We start from the raw sequence: 20,684 nt of genomic DNA, 5'->3' as shown, positions 1-20,684 counted from the left end.
ATGAAACTCTCACTTTACTACCCTTAGTTTTTTTAATCTCACTTTCATAACTAAAATTACATTTTACTACCCAATTAATACTTTCATTAGCTTAGAACATTTCCAAAGGAGATGTCAAATATAATATGTCACATCCCGGTCTCCCACCTTGAAGATATTGTCCGCTTTGGCATTCCATCTGGACTATGTCGCAGCAGAGCTACCGCACGGTTTTGTTCTTGTGGCCGAGTGTTAGTCCGCAGACCACATCTCCCACCACAAAAGGCCTCTTCAAAGTTGAAGCACCAGACATGGATATATAAGGCCCAAAGACCAAGCCCTCACGGGCGATGTGGGATACTACAATCCACCCCCCTTAGGGAGTCCGACGTCCTCGTCGGCACACCACGACCGTGAGTCTGGCTCTGATACCAAATTGTCACATCCCAGACTCCAACCTCTCGGATATTGTCCGCAGACCACATCTCCCACCACAAAAGGCCTCTTCAAAGTTGAAGCACCAGACATGGATATATAAGGCCCAAAGACCAAGCCCTCACGGGCGATGTGGGATACTACATAATATGTCAAATTTTTATTTGATAGCTGATGTGGCAAATTGAATGCAAGTGCTAAATTCTATTTTTTTCCAATGGATGTGTTAAATATTTATTTTATTACTTTATTGAGCCTAGAGTTACATTAACTATTAAAAAATAATCAAAATTAATTTTAATTTTTATTCTATTGGTTTTTAATGATATCCATGTATTAAAATATTCAATTAAATATATTTGACTCCTTTGTTTGCTGTCAAAAAAAGGCAGTTAGAAAGTATGAAATCAAATGACACACATACCACATCATATATGGCATATCAATTGAAGAACACCTAAACATTTTTTAATCTTATTTAACATATTTAACTCCATTCAAGTGTGCCATAACACTTGACTCAACGATAATAGCGCAAAAAAGCATCACAATGGGCCAAGTTAATCACTCCCCTTTAACCACACAATATTATGATCTAATGATATTCGTATTCGCTTAAAAATAAGATATCTTATATTCAAATCTCGCATATAACAAATTTAATATCAAACTAAACTCCCCAACAAAAATCATTCCCCTTATCTAATATCAAATTTTCTTTCCAACAACCCAATTATTCAACCAATTTTGTTGAAGTTTAACGGCATTAGTGCACAGTTAGCAGATTAAAAATTCCAATGGAAAGAGAAGATTCAAAGAAATTGCTCCAAGCTTCGTGACAAAAGAAAAGTCACAGACCCATATACCAAACAAGATCATAATAATTTTGTATTCAGCCTGGAATTTCCCAAAATTTTACAACCCATTAAATTCCAGACTATTACAATACAACCCTAAAATTCTTGTGAGGCAGATCCGATGTCGCCTTTCCCCTTCCCAGCCTTGCTTGGCAGCAGATTCTGATGAATGTTCGGCAAGACACCGCCGTTTGCGATTGTAACAGATCCCAAAAGCTTGCTCAGCTCCTCGTCGTTTCGAACAGCCAGCTGAATGTGCCTCGGCACAATTCGGTTCTTCTTGTTGTCTCTGGCTGCGTTTCCAGCGAGCTCAAGCACCTGTAAAATCCAATCAATCCAAATCAATTCAGTGCGAATTCAAAAATTGTTACCAGTTCGGGAAAATCAGTAAGCAACCATAAATTGAATAAGAATCATATGATCGAAAAACATTCTTGATAAAATCATAAATCGATTCCAGCATTTTCTCAGAAGCCAAATAGCAACCAAAATCAGCAGTAAATTGTTAGGAAAATTCAACATCATCACAATCAAATCCGTCAAACCGCATTTGTAATTAGAACGAATCAAAATGTCAACAATCGCATCCCAAACAGAACTCGATTCCAGCATTTTCTCGGAAGCCAAACAGCAATTAAGATCAAAAAACGAAAAGAGTAAAGAACAATCGGAATGAAGCAGAGAAGATAACAAACCTCAGCAGCGAGATACTCGAGGACGGCGGAGAGGTATACGGGGGCACCGGCGCCGACACGCTCGGCGTACTTGCCGGACTTAAGAAACCGAGCGATACGGCCGACGGGGAACTGGAGGCCGGCCTTGGAAGATCGGGAGACGGACTTGGATGCCTTGGGCTTGCCTCTGCCGCCCTTGGAAGTCGGCGAACTCATATCGGAATCGGGATCGAATCTGAAACCCTAGAAGCGAAAAATCGAGAAAAATAGCGGACAATGCGAACGGCGTCGGGTTCGAAGGTGTGTGATGCTTGAAGGGTTTGGGGGAAGGGAGTGGGTTTATATAGAAGTGAGTGCTGTGTTTTGATTGGATGATGAGGTTGGGCGCGGATCGCCAGCGTGTAAATTTGAGTTTCGGCGGAAATTAAAAAAGAATTGAGAATTTTTTAGGACAAGGGAAATCCGAAAGAATTAGGATTCTCTCTTCTACTTTTTCTATCTCTTTTTATCTCCTCTTCTTATATTCTTTATTTTGTCTTTTTTTTATAAAAAATTAATATAAGAGGTTGACATAATTTAACTGTAACCGTTCACATAAAAGGAAAATAAAAAATAAAAAAAAGGAGAGAATTCTATTCCAATCCAAAAAGTGTGACCATGCCTCAAAAGAAACGGTTATTCCCAAAACGGTGGGCTTTAGTTGCATTTAGCGCCCCTCTAGAAACCCAAAAAGTTGGACTACTCAGTATCATGGTCTGATGATATTCCTCTTCATTTGGAAGTAAGAGGTTTTAGGTTCGAATCTCGTGGATGACAAATTCGATACCAAATTGGATTGCCCTTTATATGGCTTAACCGAACTCTCATTCCCCTTAGTATAAAAAACATCGATGTACTCGGAAAAAAAAAACTCAAATTAAAAACCACACCATTTTGTAATTTGGTCACCCAATTTTCAAGTGCATTTTTTGGATGTATTCATTACACAGATTTCAAAATTTAAATTCATATAAAAATGATAAATAAAATAGTGAGCAAAAAATATTTCTTCCCATATAAATTTAAGTTCATTACTCAGCGTCATTTATAATGTACTATATTCAAATTCGACAAAATTAATAGTAGTTTGTGTTTGATGAAACTCCACATATTGCTTGACATAAAAAAATTGCAAAGTATTTTGCATCTTTTCTTGAACATTTTCCATTGCTCAATACAAAATTTGATAAGCCATACTTTTTTTACTCTGTTTTAGAAAACAACTTAACCAACATAATAACTAACCGATTATGATAAACTTGATTACATTTATCATTTTGTTTCTTTAAAATTCTTCAACTAATCAATTATGAAATCTCTTCAATTCCATCTAATTCCTCAACTTTTTCAAATTCTTTAAAATCAACTTCTTAAAATCTTAATTAAATACACTTAAATTTCTAAGAATTGTAATAAACTATCTTAAAATTATAATTAAATATATATTGAATTTCAAAAAATTTGATTAAATACCCCTTAATTCATTAAAAAAAAATTAAAATCCCTCAAAATCCTAATTAAATACACCTTCCTTAATTAGCATAAATGGAAAGAAAAAAAACCACTTTACTTGACCATTCAAGAAATCAAATCCAAGAAAAATGGACAAAAACATAACAAACACGACATGATAAAATCAATAAAAAACCACAGGAGAAATTATCCGAAATTAAATCTGCATTGAAGGAAGAACTCCAGAACAACTGAGCAATATTCCAGTAACCCAAATGCTTTACAATATTACCAAAAGCCTAATTAATTTTAATTTCCTAAAGCTAACCATCAGAAACCCAGATCCTTCATCTACCAAGGATACCACTTTACTTTTCTAAAACCCTAAAACTCCTGGGAGGCAGACCCAATCACGCCCTTCCCCTTGCCAGCCTTGCTCGGAAGCAGATTCTGATGAATGTTGGGCAAAACGCCGCCGTTGGCGATCGTCACAGACCCCAAAAGCTTCGTAAACTCCTCGTCGTTTCGCACCGCAAGCTGGATGTGCCGAGGAGTAATCCTGTTCTTCTTGTTGTCCCTAGCCGCATTCCCGGCCAACTCCAAAATCTATACGAAATTCAAAAACAATATCCAAAAGTCAGCCTGCAAAATTAGGAGTAGAAAAACGAGAAAAGAAAAGAGAAATTGATTGGACAAAACGACGTACCTCAGCAGCGAGGTACTCAAGGACGGCGGAGAGGTAGACCGGGGAGCCGCCGCCGACTCGCTGAGCGTAGCGGCCGGTCTTCAGGAACCGGGCGACTCGGCCGACTGGGAATTGGAGGCCGGCCTTCTGGGATCTTGAGACCGACTTGGTGGTGCGGGGCTTGCCCCGGCCGGCTTTGGTGGTGGTTTCAGCGGTGGAGCTCATGGCGTCGGTTAGGAAAATTTGAATTTCAGATTCGGAGGATTCGAAGGTGTTGGAATTTTGTAGTGGCTCTGGACTCTGTGGGGTTTATATAGAAGAAAGGGGACGGTGCAGGGAGCGGTTTGATTGGTGAAAGGGGGTTTCACGGGGATCGATGACTTGGTAGGGGGAGATTTTTGTGGATTTTAAATGTTTCAGTAGCGCGGGAGCCGAAATTTGGTTGGACAAACTTTTATCATTCGAATTCGTAACGTCGTCGTTTTGTTTAGGGAAATTTTATTTGAATCTTAAAAACTTCTTTTCACATTCAACTTAAATATTTTTGCCATTAAACTCTCCACTTTACCCCTAAACTAATGTGAGATAAGAAAAATAAATTGAAGGGAGATGAACCCGTATCAGCCCCACCAACACTGCTACTTTCCGATGTCTTCTTCACTGAGGTGGGTGAATATTTTGTGTCAGTGTCTTTTCTTTTCAGGCTCTTTTTCCGTTCTTTGTTCCCATCCTATATTCTCCTCCTCCTCCTCCTCTTTATTGCTCACTTCCTTCAACTGACAAATGTTGAAAGCAAATCAAGACCTACACAGTTTTCGAATGTTACAGAGTCGGCAATGTGGAGAATCACGACCAAGAGTACCTCTGTGTTGTATGGAAGGCGTTAGATGTCAAAGCTTGTGGAAGGTAAATGGGCTGCTATGGAAGGCAGAAGTTGGCTTGAAGAACCACCAGCAAATCTCTGGTGGGGTTTGAGGTGGAAGTGACAATGGGGTGTAAAGAGAGGTCGAATGGTTTTAATAAAATTTCCCTTTTGTTTATCGTAGTTGTGGTTCTGAACTTCGGATTGGGCTTTTACATATGTTTGGTTTAAGTCGTGGGTTTGTAGGTTGGGCAGACCTTGGTTTTTAGCAAACGAAAGTTGGTGGGCCGGTCTGTGATTAGAAATTTGTAAGAATCTAAGCCCAATTTTTCCTATTATGAGTTATCAGATTCATATTGTTTTCGGAATTAACTCAAGTGAAATGTTAAGGAGATTCTCTCAAAGTGTCTCTCTGTCACCTTATGTTTTCAGCATAATGTTTTGTAATGTTGGCGTGAGAATTGTGCAAAAAACATATGGTGCCGAAAAGTCCACGAGAAGTCGTACTTTAAGAGAGTCTCCTTATCATTTCTCTTAATTAAATTGAAAATCTCAATTCATTTGTCACTTTCGTTGAATTTCGGAATGTATTTATATCAAAATCTGATCCAATGACAAGTTTAGTTGCAATTAACGTGAGATTGATCTTATATTAATTAAAATCCGAAAATTTTACAAGTCTTGATGATCCTCTTCTTATCTTTTACATATCATTTTGGAATCAAGTGGTCAAGAATATTTATCGCAGACACAATGATTGATATTATATTCAAATCTCATTCCTGCTTATAACATTATTCAAAAAGAAAGTCTTCTAGATGAAATCCACTTTATTCAAAATGATCACTGAGATCAGCATAATTCTTACTTTGATCCTTGACAATGAAAATCAATAGAAGTTGTCTCTAAATTTGTCCACTGTAAATTATTTTGGTATTTCCATGAAAAAACGGTTGATATCCTCGTTAAGTTGTCACATAACCACCTTTTAAGGGTGTTTTTGTCAAGTCAACCCTTTCACTTAACGAGTATATTTTTAGTAGATTTTTCAAAAAAGAACAAGGGGCCATTTCTATTGGTTTTATCTGTTATAGACCTAAAAATGTGTTATGTCAATCTCCAAAATCATTTCAAAAACTTTTTTTCTTTCTTTAGTCTAAAGGTATATAATCCACAAGTCACATTCCTTCGTGGCTTATACGTTTGAATTGGTTTAATCATTAATAATTCAGACATGATTTATGATGTAAATTGTATTGGCGTTGTGTCTATATCTTAAGTTAAGCCAATGTAGGCATCAAAATGAGGAACATAGAACGTGCCACACAAAACAAGTTCATATCAATTTGGTTCGAAATATCAAAATCCTTCCACTATCGATTCTAAACTCACTCCAAATAAGTAAACACGTCACCAGAGTTTGACTACTTCAAGATTTAGGAACATTTGCAACATAAAAATGATAGAAATAGAGCAAAGAAGCGTCAATTAAAGCAAAAATCTTAGTTCTTAAACTTGATTCTCGTAGTATACATAAGCTGAAGAAGCTTCTTCCAACAGTCTTTGGAGGTGAAACACATCTCTCTCTGCCCCAACCATTCAAACTCACCATCGTAAACATCAAAAAATACACAAATATATACACATTGATTGCACAATGTAACAAGAAAATCTAAAATCACGATACTGCCATAAAACTTTTCTACACCTGCAATGTGACGTTATTTTAAGCTAATCACATATTTTTAATTGTGTGATCAATATGAAATACCGTCACAGTGACGTTTCAGTTGCACGTTATTTTCGTTCTATGAAATCAGGGCAGGGTGGTTCTTGAAACGGTCCAACTTGGTAGGAACAATTCCCTCCAAGCTCTTCACGTTGGCTCGAGCCCCATGAGCAACCAGCAACAGGGCCACCTGCACGTGCCCTGCCTCCGCCGCGCAATGCAGCGGCGTGTAGCCGACATCATCCACCGCATCCACCAGCGCACCATGATTAAGCAACACCTTCACACACTCGATCCTCCCTTTGAACGCAGCCCTGTGCAAAGGGGTCCAGCCATTCTGGTCTCTCCCGTTCACGTCTGCGCCTTCCGCAAGGCAACTCTTTATACCGTGTGCGTCGTCCAACCTCGCCGCCCGGTGCAGAACGTCGTCGTATCGTAGACAACCAAGAAGACAGGAATGCCCGTTTGTGGCGGCGAGGTCGAAAGCCGTCCTTGCGTCTTTCGTGACGGCGTGTTTCAACTTGGAGCACGTCAACAAACACTTGGCGGCCTCCAAATGCCCCTTCTCCGCCGCGCAGTGAAGCGGATTCCAACCTTTTGAGTCTGAAACTTCCGCATTGCCTCCGACCGAAATACAATACTTCAACATCTCAACGTGGCCGTGTGCCGCCGCGATATGAATCGGAGTCCGACCGTCCGGGTCAACACAATTGACGTCGATTCCGGTGAAACTCTTACACAAAATCTCAAACAAATCGACCCGGTTCATAGCCGCCGCGTCGTGCAAAACCATGTCGGCCGAGTTACCGATTCCACATCCAGAGGTGATCAGGACCTTTACAATCTCAACGTTTCCGGTTCGAACACCGAGAGATAGCAAAGATCCGGAATCCGAATCTCTCCGATTCACAACCGCACCGGCGTCAATCAGGTCGGAGACCAAATTAGCATTCCCGGAAGCTATGGCGGGACCGAGCAGCGCCGTGAGCTCAGCCCCAGAGCACCTAGAAATCGCCTTGTTGAAAAACGAATCGAATGCAGAGATCCGGGTGTGCTGAGAAATTAGAAACTCAACCACGTGCGGACCCACGAACGATATGGGTATGGTGGCGTCCCGGAAAACGTGAGGCCCGGGCCGGGCGAACAGGCGGCGGAGTTCCTCCTGGTGGGCTTTTCCGGTGGGGAGCATGGAGGCCTTGACGTTGATGACGTCATGAGGGGTGGCCGTGAGGGAGAGCGGGGGCTCATCGGACGGCTGTGAGAGGAGGAGGGTGTAGGAGGAGGAAGAGAGCGGCGGGATTATGGAGAGGGGGTGAGTGAAGGAAAAGAGAGATGGGTTGTTGGTGGTGAGGGAGACGGCGACGGGCATGGTGTGCATGAGGTTGCTCAGCCGGAAGGTTGTGCTGCACTTTTGGTCTCTCTTGAAGTTGAGCTCCACTTCCTTCACGTCTGGCTTCACCAGCCTGTCCATGGCGGAACTGAAACTGGAAGTTTTCCGGGAAAGTTTATTTCTCGGGAAAATTCGGTGTTGGGGTTTTGGTATTGATGAAAATGGTGATTGGTTTGGTTGTTTAATTTGATCCTTTTCTTCCTCCCTCATGTCCTTTTCATGCAAAAGTTGTATTATTGTTTTTAATTTGTGTGTGTCTGATTTATTTTTTATTGCACAATTTTTTTTTTAAGTTGTTATTATTATTAATGTAAAGGTCAAAACTATTACAATATTTAAGAAAGTGAGGATTTTGAAGGTGATGAGTTTCAAATCCGTTACGCATGTATGAAAACTCAATATTATATCTACTATTAAACCACTTACATTTTTTTTTTTGAAGCCAACTAGTTTAATGATAGGTTGTAAATGATAGGTTGGGAATAGAGGTGGCAAATCAACTCTTGGGTTGATTTGATTTGCCGCCTCTAGCTGGGAACTGATAACGAAAGTGTTGTTGTTGACTTGTTTGAATATGGGACTTTGAAGATTGAACTACCATTCTTTAAGAAGAGGAAGAGACATTACCAACAAATATTGTTGGAGTGACATCCTTAGTATTTTTTAATATGGTGATATGAAATTAAACAAGTTTTAACGAATATCTATTAACAATTCAATAGGTTGATTTTAACACGTTGAGCTAGAACCTTGATAATGAAAGGGTCGTTGTTGACTTGTTTGAATATGGAACTTTGAAGATTGAACTACCATTCTTTAAGAAGAGGAGGAGACATTACTGAAAAATATTGTCGGAGCTACATCTTTAGTAGTTTTTAATATGGTGATATCGAATTAAATGAGTTTTAACGGGTACTTATTAATAATTTAATATGTTGATATGCCACCTCTAATTGAGACATTGACAATGAAAGGGTCGTTGTTGGCTTGTTTGAATATGAAACTTTGAAGATTGAACTACCATTCTTTAAGAAGAGGTGTACACATTACGGACAATATTGTCGGGGGTGACATCCTTAGTTGTTTTCAAGAGTTAAAACTTAAACCTCCTTGAAGGTTGTATGAAAACTTGATCAAACTACCTTTCTTCAAGAATTAGAAATACTAAAGAGAAATTTATATTTTTTTATCGTGATAGGACCGAAGATAGTTGAGGTACCATGCACTCTCATATGTGTCGAATTTTCAAGTCAAAACACGTGAAATGACGTGGTTTGCATGTGGTCGTTGGGCTTCACATGTGGGACAACCTACTTTGATATCATAAAACTAATTGGCAATATAAGTAAATTGGGTTACTCCCATCAATGTGAGATTCATTCTCAACAAGTACTATAACGGTATCTCAAATCAACTAAATATGATATATGAAGTTCAACACATGATCGTCTTTAGTTAGCTTGAGGTAAAACTTACATACAATCAAAACGTTATTATATTAGAACCAGAAATTAAAAGAAAATTTAAGGTATATAAATTATAATGTTGTTCGATTTAAGACACTATTAAAGAAATGAAACTTGAACTAGATGACCCAAGTGGTAGGTTTCCTAGTAGCCTCCATGTTTTGATATACAATCTCCACAAAGTGAGGTCATATTTGCTTAAGAATTCAACAAGTAGAGAGGCAACTGATAACGATAGCCTTGCCTGTGGAATCCGTTGGATCTTTGTGAAATGGGATCTGACTCATCCCCTAGATTAGTTTTAATTCCATATTAATTTTGGTGCTTAATACAAACTAAATCTGATTTGCAATTGCTTAATGATCCACAAGATCAAGAATCAAAAGGTGCAATATACTAGAAGGGTTGATCCACCGCTTCCAACAATACTAGCTATTTTAACGTAAGTTATAATATTTTTATATTATTTTTTCTAAACTTAACAATCCGAGTTCATTTTCTTCTGTTGGATCCCGCATTGCACCCAACATTTTCACCTTACCTTGTCTCTTTTCTTCGTCTACTTCTCATCTCTCTCTCTCCAACCACACAACAACGACCACTAGATGCCCCACAGATTTAGATCCTCTCTGAGGCAACTGGTCGGGATCTTCCTGACCAGTGTTAAGTGAACTGTTGAATTTTTATCCAACGACTACAATTATTATAACTTTTAGAGGATCCTCTATTTGTAGCCGTTGAATAAAAATTCAACGGTCAACTAACACTGGTCAGGAAGATCCCGACCAGTTGCCTTGGAGAGGATCCGAATCCATGCCCCACAACCTCCGTAGATGCAGACCCACCACTCGCATAGATTCTTCAACATCCACCCGTCGTAGCAGCTGCCCGGCCACTAAAGTGACACTGTCCATTGTACATAACATCAACTCCACCACTACCGATCTGCCGTAGCACCTGACCACCACCACCGAGTCTGTCGTAGCAAACGCAAACAATAAACAATGTAAATTTTATAATTTTTAATATTCCGCTAAAATTTAACTTTATCTTCCTAGCTAAAGTTCGCAAGGCACTATTCATCAATCTAAATTTTTTGTTTAAGTAGCTAGTCTGTTGGATTTTTTTTTTTTTCAAACGTATATTTTATTAGATTCTAATTGAAACGTTCACACCTTCTGTAAGTCTGTTAGAATTTAGCTTTTACTACTTTTTATTATTATATTAAAATAGCCAAACGAGCTCATTTAGTTAGGCTGTTCGATGTTCTAAGTTAAAAAGCTATATTAATGTCACCTATATCTTTCAAAAATTGTAAAGTGACAAAGTATTTAAAGTTCAGATCCATAAAAATATGTGACAATTATTGCCCCTTGACTAATGAGAAATATGGTTTAATTATGGATTAATTTATGTATTAAATCTAATAAGATGCTGTCATTTCTTAAGAGCCACCCAAACAAAAGATAAAGAATGTACATATAAATGGACCATTCATTGGATGCTTCTGTCCAATTAAAAAGATTATTTTCTAATATGATTCATAACATTGCCGTAACTCTTCATTTTGGTCTTTGAAATTTAAAATTGATAGAAGTGGTTCCTGAGATTATCCACCATCAATCATTTTTATTCTTTTGTGAGAAATCTCCGTTAAACGAGGGTATTTTTGTCAAATCAACCCATCTTTTAAACTGGTTATTTCTTCAATTTAATAGAAGTTTGACGTTGGATAATCTCAGAGACCTTTCCATTGATTTTAAGTCTCAAGAATCAAAGTGAAAAGTTATACCAATTTCAAAAACCGTTTAAGATTAAAAAAAAAAAACATTTTTCTTTTGTTTATTGAACAAAGCCAATAGTTATAATATATTTAGCATATAAAATACAAAAATGAGTGGTCATTTTGCAGCTGGTTTTGCATTGTTGCATTTCGTATTTGTTCTGTCTGATGAGGTAGTGACTTTCGGCTTAATATGAAAACATTGAAAAGCATGTTGGCATCTTCTCGAATATTTTTTCGTTATAAAATGTTTCAATATTTCTCAAAAGCAAAGTGATTTCTACATTTTTTAGCTCTTGAATTAAACGAATTAAAAGAAATCAGTGAACGTAAATGAGCAAGTGTTTGCAAAAAGATAAAAATAATGTGTAAAAATTATTTCTTATATAAAAAATAGAAAGTATTAAAAAGATCACAAAACTATAGTTGTACCACCTATCTAATATTCGCATTGCCTCTCTCCCATCTTCATCAAGCTACTCGCTAAATTTTGCAAACTCGTGTCCCAAAAACAAATGGGCTTTTAAAGCTTGCAAATTGATTTATAAAGCCTATTATTAGCCCTCTTTGGATAACGATTTCATTTTTGTTTACATTTTGTGCTAGAAATAAAGGACGGTAGGAGAAATGTGGAAAATTGTACAAGGAAAGACATAAAAGAAAACTCAAAACCAATTTTGAGTTGTTTTCACTTTGAAACTTTTGTTTTCATACATTCTTCTTTGTTTCTTTCATGTCCCTCTTGCCACCCTTCTTCTCCCTTCTTTTATGCTGTACACTTTCTCTGCGTCTCAAATACAAAAATAAAAACTAAAACCGAAATAGTTATCAGATGAGCTCTAAAGTCTCGACGTTTGGTAAGGATAGACCCAAACTAACTTGCCAACAACCGCCAACTTTAAGGTTTTGCTCTTTATCATGTTACCAAATACCTTATGTTTGGAACTCCACTCCGTAGTTTAGATGGAATTAGAATAAAGCTAAATAAAACCAAACATATGAGATGGGTTGGAGCAGTGCTTGTTCTCCAAAACAAAGCGTTTGATAGTAAAAAAGCCACGAGGCCCCAGCCTTCTGAATTTTGCCTCTCTTGCCTCCCTCAGCAAAAGTTTGCTCCTGTCGTAAGAGAAGATGCTGTTGCTCAAGTGGACGATGTCGCCGGGCTCGAAGGCGTCGTACTCATCCCCCCACAGCTGGAAGTGAACCTCCGCCGTCTCATCCACCGCAAGTGCCAAGCACGTCTTGTTTTTGGCTTGTGACGAAGTATTGGTGGTGGGTGGCAGGAGCAGATGAAAGGAGAAGCAATCAGAAAACAAGTGACATGAGAGGCTGGGGCTCTAGTGTTGGGCTTAGGACTTCCTGTAATTAGCAACTGTAGCCTACGCAAAAATTGCACCCAAAACCCACTTACTGAGGACCAGGCCCATCTTAAACGAGAAGAATTTAAGTGGAACAAATTAATAATCACCGTGACGTTTTAAATCACTAATACAAAGTCACGCGGAAAGAGTTGGCGGTGTCATGAAACATTAATTCAAGATTAAGTGTAAGACTCCTCACATGACATTATATTAGGGCATGTCTAGAAGCTTTTTTAAAAAACACTTATGTACTAAAGCGTTTTTATTAAAAAAAATCTAAATAATTCCTGAAATAAGCATACGGTAGCTGATTCTACCTTCAAATGTTTTTTTAACCTATAAACATTTTGAATTTTTCATCACAAGCGCTCTTGATGATCTGAAAGCGTTTGGTGATCTAAAACTGCTCTAGAAAAGTCTTTCTTCAATAATTATATTTGCAATCTCTTTTTCCAAAAACAAAAGGGCCTTAAGCTTGCAAATCGAATATAAAACCCAACATCGAAAAGCCTTGAGATTTGATATGGGACAGAACCAAACGGACTTACCAACAAAACCACCAACTTCTCTTTTGCTAATTTGCTCTTTTCCATATTACCAAAGACCTCCACTGCATTTTTCACATTTAGCCCAAAGAAGAAACAAGGAAAAAAACCAAAGAAACCTCTCATGAATCAGGGAGGCAAAAACAATGATGATATTTTCGTAGAGCTGGCAAATGGGCGGGTTTGGTTGGTTTTTGGTTGGACTGACCACAAACTGATTTTTTAATGAGGCACCCGAACCCAACCTGTTTAACTTATTGATGCAGGCCTCCGACCCATTTCTGGAGATTTATTCTCGTACAGGCTCTTCCCCTGTTTTGGGACTAGATCTGCAGGTTTGGGTTGATGTTTTTGGTTGTTGGTGAGTCAGACCATCCCCATATGACTTACTTTTCCGTGTTTTGGGGCTCTTCTCAATTGTTTAGTGGTGGCTCCACCTTCCTCTGGTGGCCTTGGCTCGCGGGTTGCAGCGGACTTGCACTAGTTGCAAGTGGTGATGGGTTAATGGATGGAATCAAGCCTACCGGTGGATTTCATTTTCTCTGATTTGTGTAGTTTTAGTGTAGGTTTGTTTGTACCGCTTCTAGCGGGTAATGTCTCGCCTTGCTAGTGATGTGGCTAGTTTGTGAGCGGTGTTTTGATGTGACCCCGATTGTCAGACTTGGTTATTCATTGTGGCCTCACTTTGCCAAGTGATGGTTTTGATGTGGTCTTACTTGTTCTGGTTGCATGAGTTGCAATATAGACCTGGTCCATCTGTCGTCTTTGTGGCAGATTTGTACATAAGTGCTTTGCTAGTGCATGTGCAGTTGTGGTTGCCAATTAAGGGGTTATTATTCACTCTAGTTTAAGCGAATTACCTCCAAATCAATTTATTTGGTCACCATAGATTATACCCATGTGGCAACTCTTGTAATTGTTGTGGACTCTTTGTAATTATGATTCAGTAATGAAATTCTACTATCGTTTCTTGTAAAAAAAAAAAACTTATGGATGGAAATGATTGAACCTGGAATGACCTGTTTTGTTAACGGGTCATCGTGGAGGGAGGTGAGGGATCAGGTGGCGAGGAGAGAATTTTGGAGCGGTGTGGGAGATCATCAAAGCTAAGTCGAAAGAGGGATTGGGGTTTTCATTTTGACAAAGTTATAAAAATGCTTTTGTTAACGAATATCTAACACTTTCGCGGGTGGACCGGAAACCAACCATTAAATGATGGGTCATTAACAGGGTCAACCGTTATTAACCCGAACCGTTAAGACCCAACCCAATTATGAATTTTTAGCGGGTAAGTTGTTTTTTTTTTTTTTTTTTTTTTTTAGTAAAAAATAAACGGGTCAGGTGCAAATTCCCACCTCTAATCTTTAGGGTAGGATTTTCATTTTGCACTTAGTGCACTTTTGAGGCTCCCTTCAAAAATAATAGTATCTTCTGAAAAATACTTGTGCTCATAAACATTGTTGTCATAAGCATGTTGAAATTTTTAGTAAAAACTTAAATGTTATCTTAAAAAAAAAAGCGCTTGAAGGTAATTGCCCTTCTGTCCTTCTTAGCAATAAAAAATTAAGAACATATCGATCAAACATTAGTGACATATTAATTAAATTAAAGACATATCAATCAAATAATAAAAAATAATCATTTCAACATTGAAATTTCTATATTAATCATTTCAACCAATTTCTCAAAAACCATCCTCGATTTATAAAGAAATTAAAAATGAATTTGAAAACAGCAAACAACATTCCGATAGATTCTATATATTGATAAAAAGGGAGTTTGGAGAAGTACTAAATTGAGATTACACAAATAAAATCCCCCATTTCTCCTTTTTTAGTGATTTTTCTTTCCTAGATTTTGACATATCTCAAATTTGGGTATTTCTAAAAAAAGAAATTCCTCATCAAATTCCAAAAAGCAAAGCATTCTCAAATTTTTTTAACCAAAAGTTGAACCAAATGCTTGAGTAACCCCTACGGTGTAGCTCAGTCATTGATGACGAATTCCAAGTCAAATTTTTAAACGGTACGTTATAGATTCAATCTTGGTGCATGAGAATTACACGATGGTGACCAGAAGAAAATTAAAATGTCTTTATAAGTCTTTCTAGTCCCGAAAGGATAGATTGCTGATCCCTAGAAAAAAAATAAAGAGAGAACTTCCCACAAATTAAGCTGAAATTGTCTCTCATATATTATATGTATACACTCCACACATACCTTGTACTCAAAGGAGGGAACCACATCATCGTCGCCATAGTCGGATTCCTTGCTTAATTTTATGTTTTCATTCATCAATTCACCGTCCATGCCATCATCACATTTGATCATAATTTTTAATTATTTTAATCCAATTGGAAATTATTCAATGCTAATTTTAATTAAGTTATCCTTTAGCAATGTGTACTCCGACTCAATCCAATCCATAATATATAGTTTATACAAGCTAACAAAGATTAATCTATAAAACATATGTTTATATTATCTTGGAGGTAGAGTTTGTGAGTTTCCAAGAGCTGTCCATGTTACTAATTGTTTTATCTAATGCGTTACAATAAATGAGAATTTAAAGCAACTTAAAACCATCAAAAAAAGAAAGTCAAAATCTTTTCTTAAAAAATATAATGTTCTTAATATTGTCACTGGTGTTATGGTCTAGTGATATTTATCTTCACTTGTAAGTTGGAGATTTTAGAATTGATTCCCCTAAAGGGTGAGTTCAACACACATTATTATGATGAGTCTATTGTCTTACTTCTTCCATTACCCACCCTTTAATATAATTTATCGTTGTGTGGCAAAAGGATCAATCTATGTGAGAAAAATTTTGTTACCTAAAGCTATTTTTTATTTTTTATTTTTAACAAATACAATGAATTTATAAATTACAATTATCCACAAAGAAGAGATACGAGTGCCCTATGGAGAATGTGGTCAGAAATCCATAATAGAGTTTGACTGCAAGCCACAGCTCTGAACGCATATAGCTCTACTGGGTGTGAGTTTCTTTTCTACAATTCAAGAATCTCCTTGTTGAACGGCTAGTTCTCCGAGGAAGTTGTCCATTTATCGAAGGGGTGTGAAAAACACATAAGAACTCATCTTTATTAGAGCAAGGGTTGTTCGATCTTCCCGAACTCGGGTTTTCACGAGCGTTGGTAGGTCCTTTAGCTTCCTCTTCCTCTTGGATTGCGTCAACCGCTCAAGTGAAACCAAAAGGGAAGAATTTCCATTAATTCACTTGTAAGTAGTATGTTTCTTCACTTGTAAGTGAGAAGTATTGTATTTGTCTTACTTTTGTAGCGAGTTCGATACTTGGTTATTATTATATGAGATATATAGACATTATGATATGTTCACTTGTAAATGGCTAATAAATTATCCCAATTTGCGTTAACTAACACATGCTCTCGTCTAGTCATCTAAATAACTGTTTTGGGACATAGTGGACATTGTGTCAACCTTCACCCCCGAGGCTTATAGAATTATATTCGACAACCACTTGCCGAAACAAAAAATTGTATTCGACGAGTGTGACATGTCACATGTGAACAGTAACACTCTATAGCAATGTCCGAGATTAATGTATAATTATATATGCATATAGCTACAAATATTAACCAAGAAATAAGCCACAAATAGGATGATTTTTAAATAAGCTGTTGACAAGTACAATTATATTCGTAAATGCACATGGCAAAAGAATCGATGATTGTTCAACCTTGATCGTTGTGGACGATTCTCGTGAATGATAGTTGTTAGCAACTTTGTTATAAATAGGTAAAAATTAGAGAGATAATCTTTGCCAGGAACATGAACAAAGCAGGTGTAAAATATCACATTATTTAGTTTCGTAACTATAACATAAAAGGATTGCAGGTAAAAAGAGGAAGGAATGAATACTGATATTATTGCTTTCACTTCTTTTTATTGCTGCGTATTGTGATCACACACAAAGTGCTCTTTATATAGAGCCACATCCGTGAAGATTTACAAAAAGTGAAGTGATTGTCTTTTGAAAAGCCTCACATATCAACAACGACACAACTATTTTCAAGTCTTCCTCACTATTAGCTAAAGCATGTGGGCATACATTTCCACAATTTTTACAACTGACTTAATTTTCTAGTCCATCAAATTATTGCTTTACCCTGTATCAACTAAAGATTTAAGTGTAACTGTAAATTAAACACGTAAATTGCAAGTTTAATAGTATTTTTTGCTTGTAATTTTGAGATCATAAGTTCAAATTTTGTGAATTGCAAGTTTAAAACCAATTTATTTATTTCTTTAAAAAGGAGAACAATTGGTTGCTTTGCCCTGAAAGTTTACATTTCTGAGGGTTGGGAAGACTCACAGAGCCATTTGAGCCTTCCCCAGGTCACCATTGTAGGATTCACCGACGTTAAGAATTAAACCCAAAATGTACCGTGCAAAATACGAGCTTGAAATTTGTCCACAACTACTAAGTCATCCCATAATATTTTATTCTCTTGCTTCTTAGTGTAAACATATTCATGTATAAAAAATTAATGCATTGTTAACAGTTTGGTAAAACGCAACAAATAAAGCGTGGTCCGTCCTTGGCCTTATATTCTCGACGGATAGAAAGTTTGGGGAAAATGCATTCAGACACAAACATGACGCGTGGTCCTTGTTTTACTTAAGACAGCATCTAGTCACCCCATAGTGTACATTCACTTTCACATACAATGTACATTCTTATATGTTAGGTTGTTTACTTATCCTAATTAATCACAACTAATCATCCAAAACCCTCATTCATTGTACATGATGGTTGTCTTTGTGTCAATTTGAGAGGTAAATGCAATGAATATGAACGGTACCCTATCACGACGGAGATAGTGACGAATCTAGAAAACAGAGCGCGAAGTGCGCAAAAAGATAGTTTATTCATGGAGGCATTTCAGCAAACAATTAGCGGGCTTGTTGTCATCAGCTGAACCAAGTTGCACACATTTAAGAAGATATTGACATATGTTGAAGCAATCTGACGAGTACTATGAGAGAATTTGTCGAATGTTAACGCAACCTGCAAGTTGTCAAACACTTGATGTGCACAAAAATGACATGTACCAAACATTTGGAGGGTTCTCGTAAGACCTTTACACATATTTTAGACAATGATTATCTCCCCTCTTCCTTTCTTCTCCTTCTTTCCCCTCCTATTTATTTTAATTTTTGTAGAGAGAAAGCCGAAAACAAGGAGTGAGAGAAAGAAGAAGAAGAAAAAACCGTGAGAGGAGATATTTCATGTTCATGATTATTTATTGCTCATAAAATATAACAAATATGAGACACTCGTTTGTTTTGAATTCTAATTAAATAAAAGCAAGCATAGAAACTCATTATTTTTCTTTAGATTCGCATGAAATGATTGAAATGAAGGTTTGTATGTGCAAAACAAAGGCATTTTTCCTTATTTTTTTGTTTGTCCTCTTTCTGTGAGAAGTATATAAATAAATCATCCATTTTATATAATAAAAAAATTATTATCTAAACTACGAATTGAACTTTTTTATCAATAAAAAATTCTTAGAATTACAATTCTAACTCTCTCATTAAAACTAAACAAAAATAATAAAAGAAAACATAAACAATTTAATAATTAAACAAAAAATTGAAAATATTTTTTTGACCCCACGGTTCTCACTTGAAACCCCATCTTCTTCCAAGCCCAATTTTTGCTTTGTTTTCCAAAATATGATATATATATATATATATATATATATATTTTATAACAAATAATCGACAAATTTAATTATACACGTATAACCGTATACAAAGGATACCATTGACTAAAATATGCTCTCGTGTAGATTGACCAAAAATTAAATAAAAACATTCAATAGGTCTTTCTCTTTGTTCCTCTACCTACAAGGAACGGGTTAATATTCCCATTTATGATAAAAATTCAATTAAATTTAATACGAGCTAGGTTTGTGGACTTCGAAATTCAAATCGAACCCGGCCCATGATTAAAATCTAATTAACATAAATATAGGCATGCCACACAAGAAGTTGATTAATATATGTCAAAATACTTGCATAACATTTTTATATCGAGATAACACACTTACAATAAGTTACGAACCATTACGTATCGGTATGAATTTTAGGTTCGATTTTTTAGCAGATGAATTTCATGATGGTGGTTTGGAAGAAGCTGAAATGCTTATATGAGTATTCTCGCCCCTCGAAATGATGGAGTGTCGTAATGAAATCACCAATTAATTTTCTTTTTAAAAAAGTGATTATGAGATAAGTAATATAAAATATAAAACCTCACAATTATATATCGTTCTCAACTTCTCGCAAATGTTACTCAAATTTGAGATATTCTCACTAGACGAAATGATAGAATAATTCACCGTTAATGAAGATGATTAATGGGTTGAATTATATATAATGAAGAGTAAGACTCAAAATCATGAACTCCATTCATCGAGATTCAATCAATCATCTTAAGACTTTGACGACATAATTTCGTTAATACAACTTAAATATGTCGAATTCTGAATAATAAAATTCTAAATCCATTGGAATTATCAACAAAAATTGAAATAATAATTCACCCCCCTCTGTTTCTCTTTCTCTGTTTCAATGTTTCTCTGTTTCTCTCTCTAACTTAGTGGGATTGAACAGATTGACAGAAGAAGCCAAACGCTGTTCCTCGATGATGTTGACCTAACGCACAAAAGGCCAAACACGATGGTGGGGCCCCCACGTTGCTACAAAAATTAGCTCCCAAAAGATACAAACGCGCTATTCCCCCTAATCAATATAGACTTAGACGCTGGAGTGTTAAAAAACAAAGAAAATTATAAAAGTGAAGAATATTTGTGACATAATATTTTATAATATTAGTAAGAGAATTGAAGTTAAACTGTAAAGTAACAGATAGTTCATAAAAGTTCAACTTTTGAGAGACTTCCCTTAGCATTTCTCCATCTCTTGTTTCGCATATATATGAGATTTTACTTAGACGATCTTTAATTTGATACCTAAGAACTCGTTTGAATGTACTTTTAAAATAACTGAAAGCACTTTTAGAGAAAATATTTTTGGGTTCCAAAATCACTTTAAGTGATTTCTGCAAGAAGCACCAGCTATTAGGAATGACAATTTTAATTGTTAAACCCGATAACCGTGGATAACCGACCGAATGGATTGGATTTGGATATGAAAATTCGGGTATGGTATGGATATGGGGAAAAACCGTGAACTTTATTCGGTTATGTTTTTGGATATGGTTATAGGGGTTTCCAATTCGTATCCGTCCCCGAATCCGACCTGAATTTATATTATATATTATATATATTTGATATATAATATAATTTTATTCAATTTATTGAAGCCTCCCTACACTAATTCATTATGCATGCATTAAACCCTATACTATCTTTA

At 36.6% G+C, this 20,684-nt stretch overlaps 3 protein-coding genes across 3 annotated transcripts; all 3 read right to left on the bottom strand.

The window, feature by feature from the left end:
* Positions 1-1,280: 1,280 nt before the first annotated feature.
* Positions 1,281-2,244, bottom strand: LOC137716045 (histone H2AX-like). The gene is made up of 2 exons (XM_068455439.1): positions 1,967-2,244; positions 1,281-1,589 (listed from the first exon to the last, which is right to left on the bottom strand). Exons 1-2 carry the CDS (start codon positions 2,159-2,161, stop codon positions 1,368-1,370), a joined length of 417 nt encoding a protein of 138 aa, XP_068311540.1. The 5' UTR covers positions 2,162-2,244; the 3' UTR covers positions 1,281-1,367.
* Positions 2,245-3,646: 1,402 nt separating this feature from the next.
* On the bottom strand, positions 3,647-4,404 carry LOC137716164 (histone H2AX-like). Its single transcript, XM_068455570.1, has 2 exons — positions 4,143-4,404; positions 3,647-4,042 (listed from the first exon to the last, which is right to left on the bottom strand). Exons 1-2 carry the CDS (start codon positions 4,344-4,346, stop codon positions 3,821-3,823), a joined length of 426 nt encoding a protein of 141 aa, XP_068311671.1. The 5' UTR covers positions 4,347-4,404; the 3' UTR covers positions 3,647-3,820.
* Positions 4,405-6,639: 2,235 nt separating this feature from the next.
* Positions 6,640-8,248, bottom strand: LOC137716044 (protein VAPYRIN-LIKE-like). The gene has a single exon (XM_068455437.1). The coding sequence runs from the start codon at positions 8,181-8,183 to the stop codon at positions 6,792-6,794; it is 1,392 nt and encodes a 463-aa protein (XP_068311538.1). The 5' UTR covers positions 8,184-8,248; the 3' UTR covers positions 6,640-6,791.
* Positions 8,249-20,684: the final 12,436 nt, after the last annotated feature.

Source organism: Pyrus communis, chromosome 14, assembly GCF_963583255.1.
Source record: "Pyrus communis chromosome 14, drPyrComm1.1, whole genome shotgun sequence".
NCBI classification, from domain to species: domain Eukaryota; kingdom Viridiplantae; phylum Streptophyta; class Magnoliopsida; order Rosales; family Rosaceae; genus Pyrus; species Pyrus communis.
The sequence above is the reverse complement of the archived record's forward strand: the minus strand, read 5'-3'. Positions and strand labels throughout refer to the sequence as shown.

Excerpts from the sequence above, each read along its gene's own strand:
- LOC137716045 (XM_068455439.1), bottom strand. The coding sequence starts at position 2,161 with ATGAGTTCGCCGACTTCCAAGGGCGGCAGAGGCAAGCCCAAGGCATCC. Across the intron at positions 1,590-1,966 it reads TCGAGTATCTCGCTGCTGAG|GTGCTTGAGCTCGCTGGAAA; the intron begins GTTTGTTATCTT and ends TGGATTTTACAG.
- LOC137716164 (XM_068455570.1), bottom strand. The coding sequence starts at position 4,346 with ATGAGCTCCACCGCTGAAACCACCACCAAAGCCGGCCGGGGCAAGCCC. Across the intron at positions 4,043-4,142 it reads TTGAGTACCTCGCTGCTGAG|ATTTTGGAGTTGGCCGGGAA; the intron begins GTACGTCGTTTT and ends AATTTCGTATAG.
- LOC137716044 (XM_068455437.1), bottom strand. The coding sequence starts at position 8,183 with ATGGACAGGCTGGTGAAGCCAGACGTGAAGGAAGTGGAGCTCAACTTC.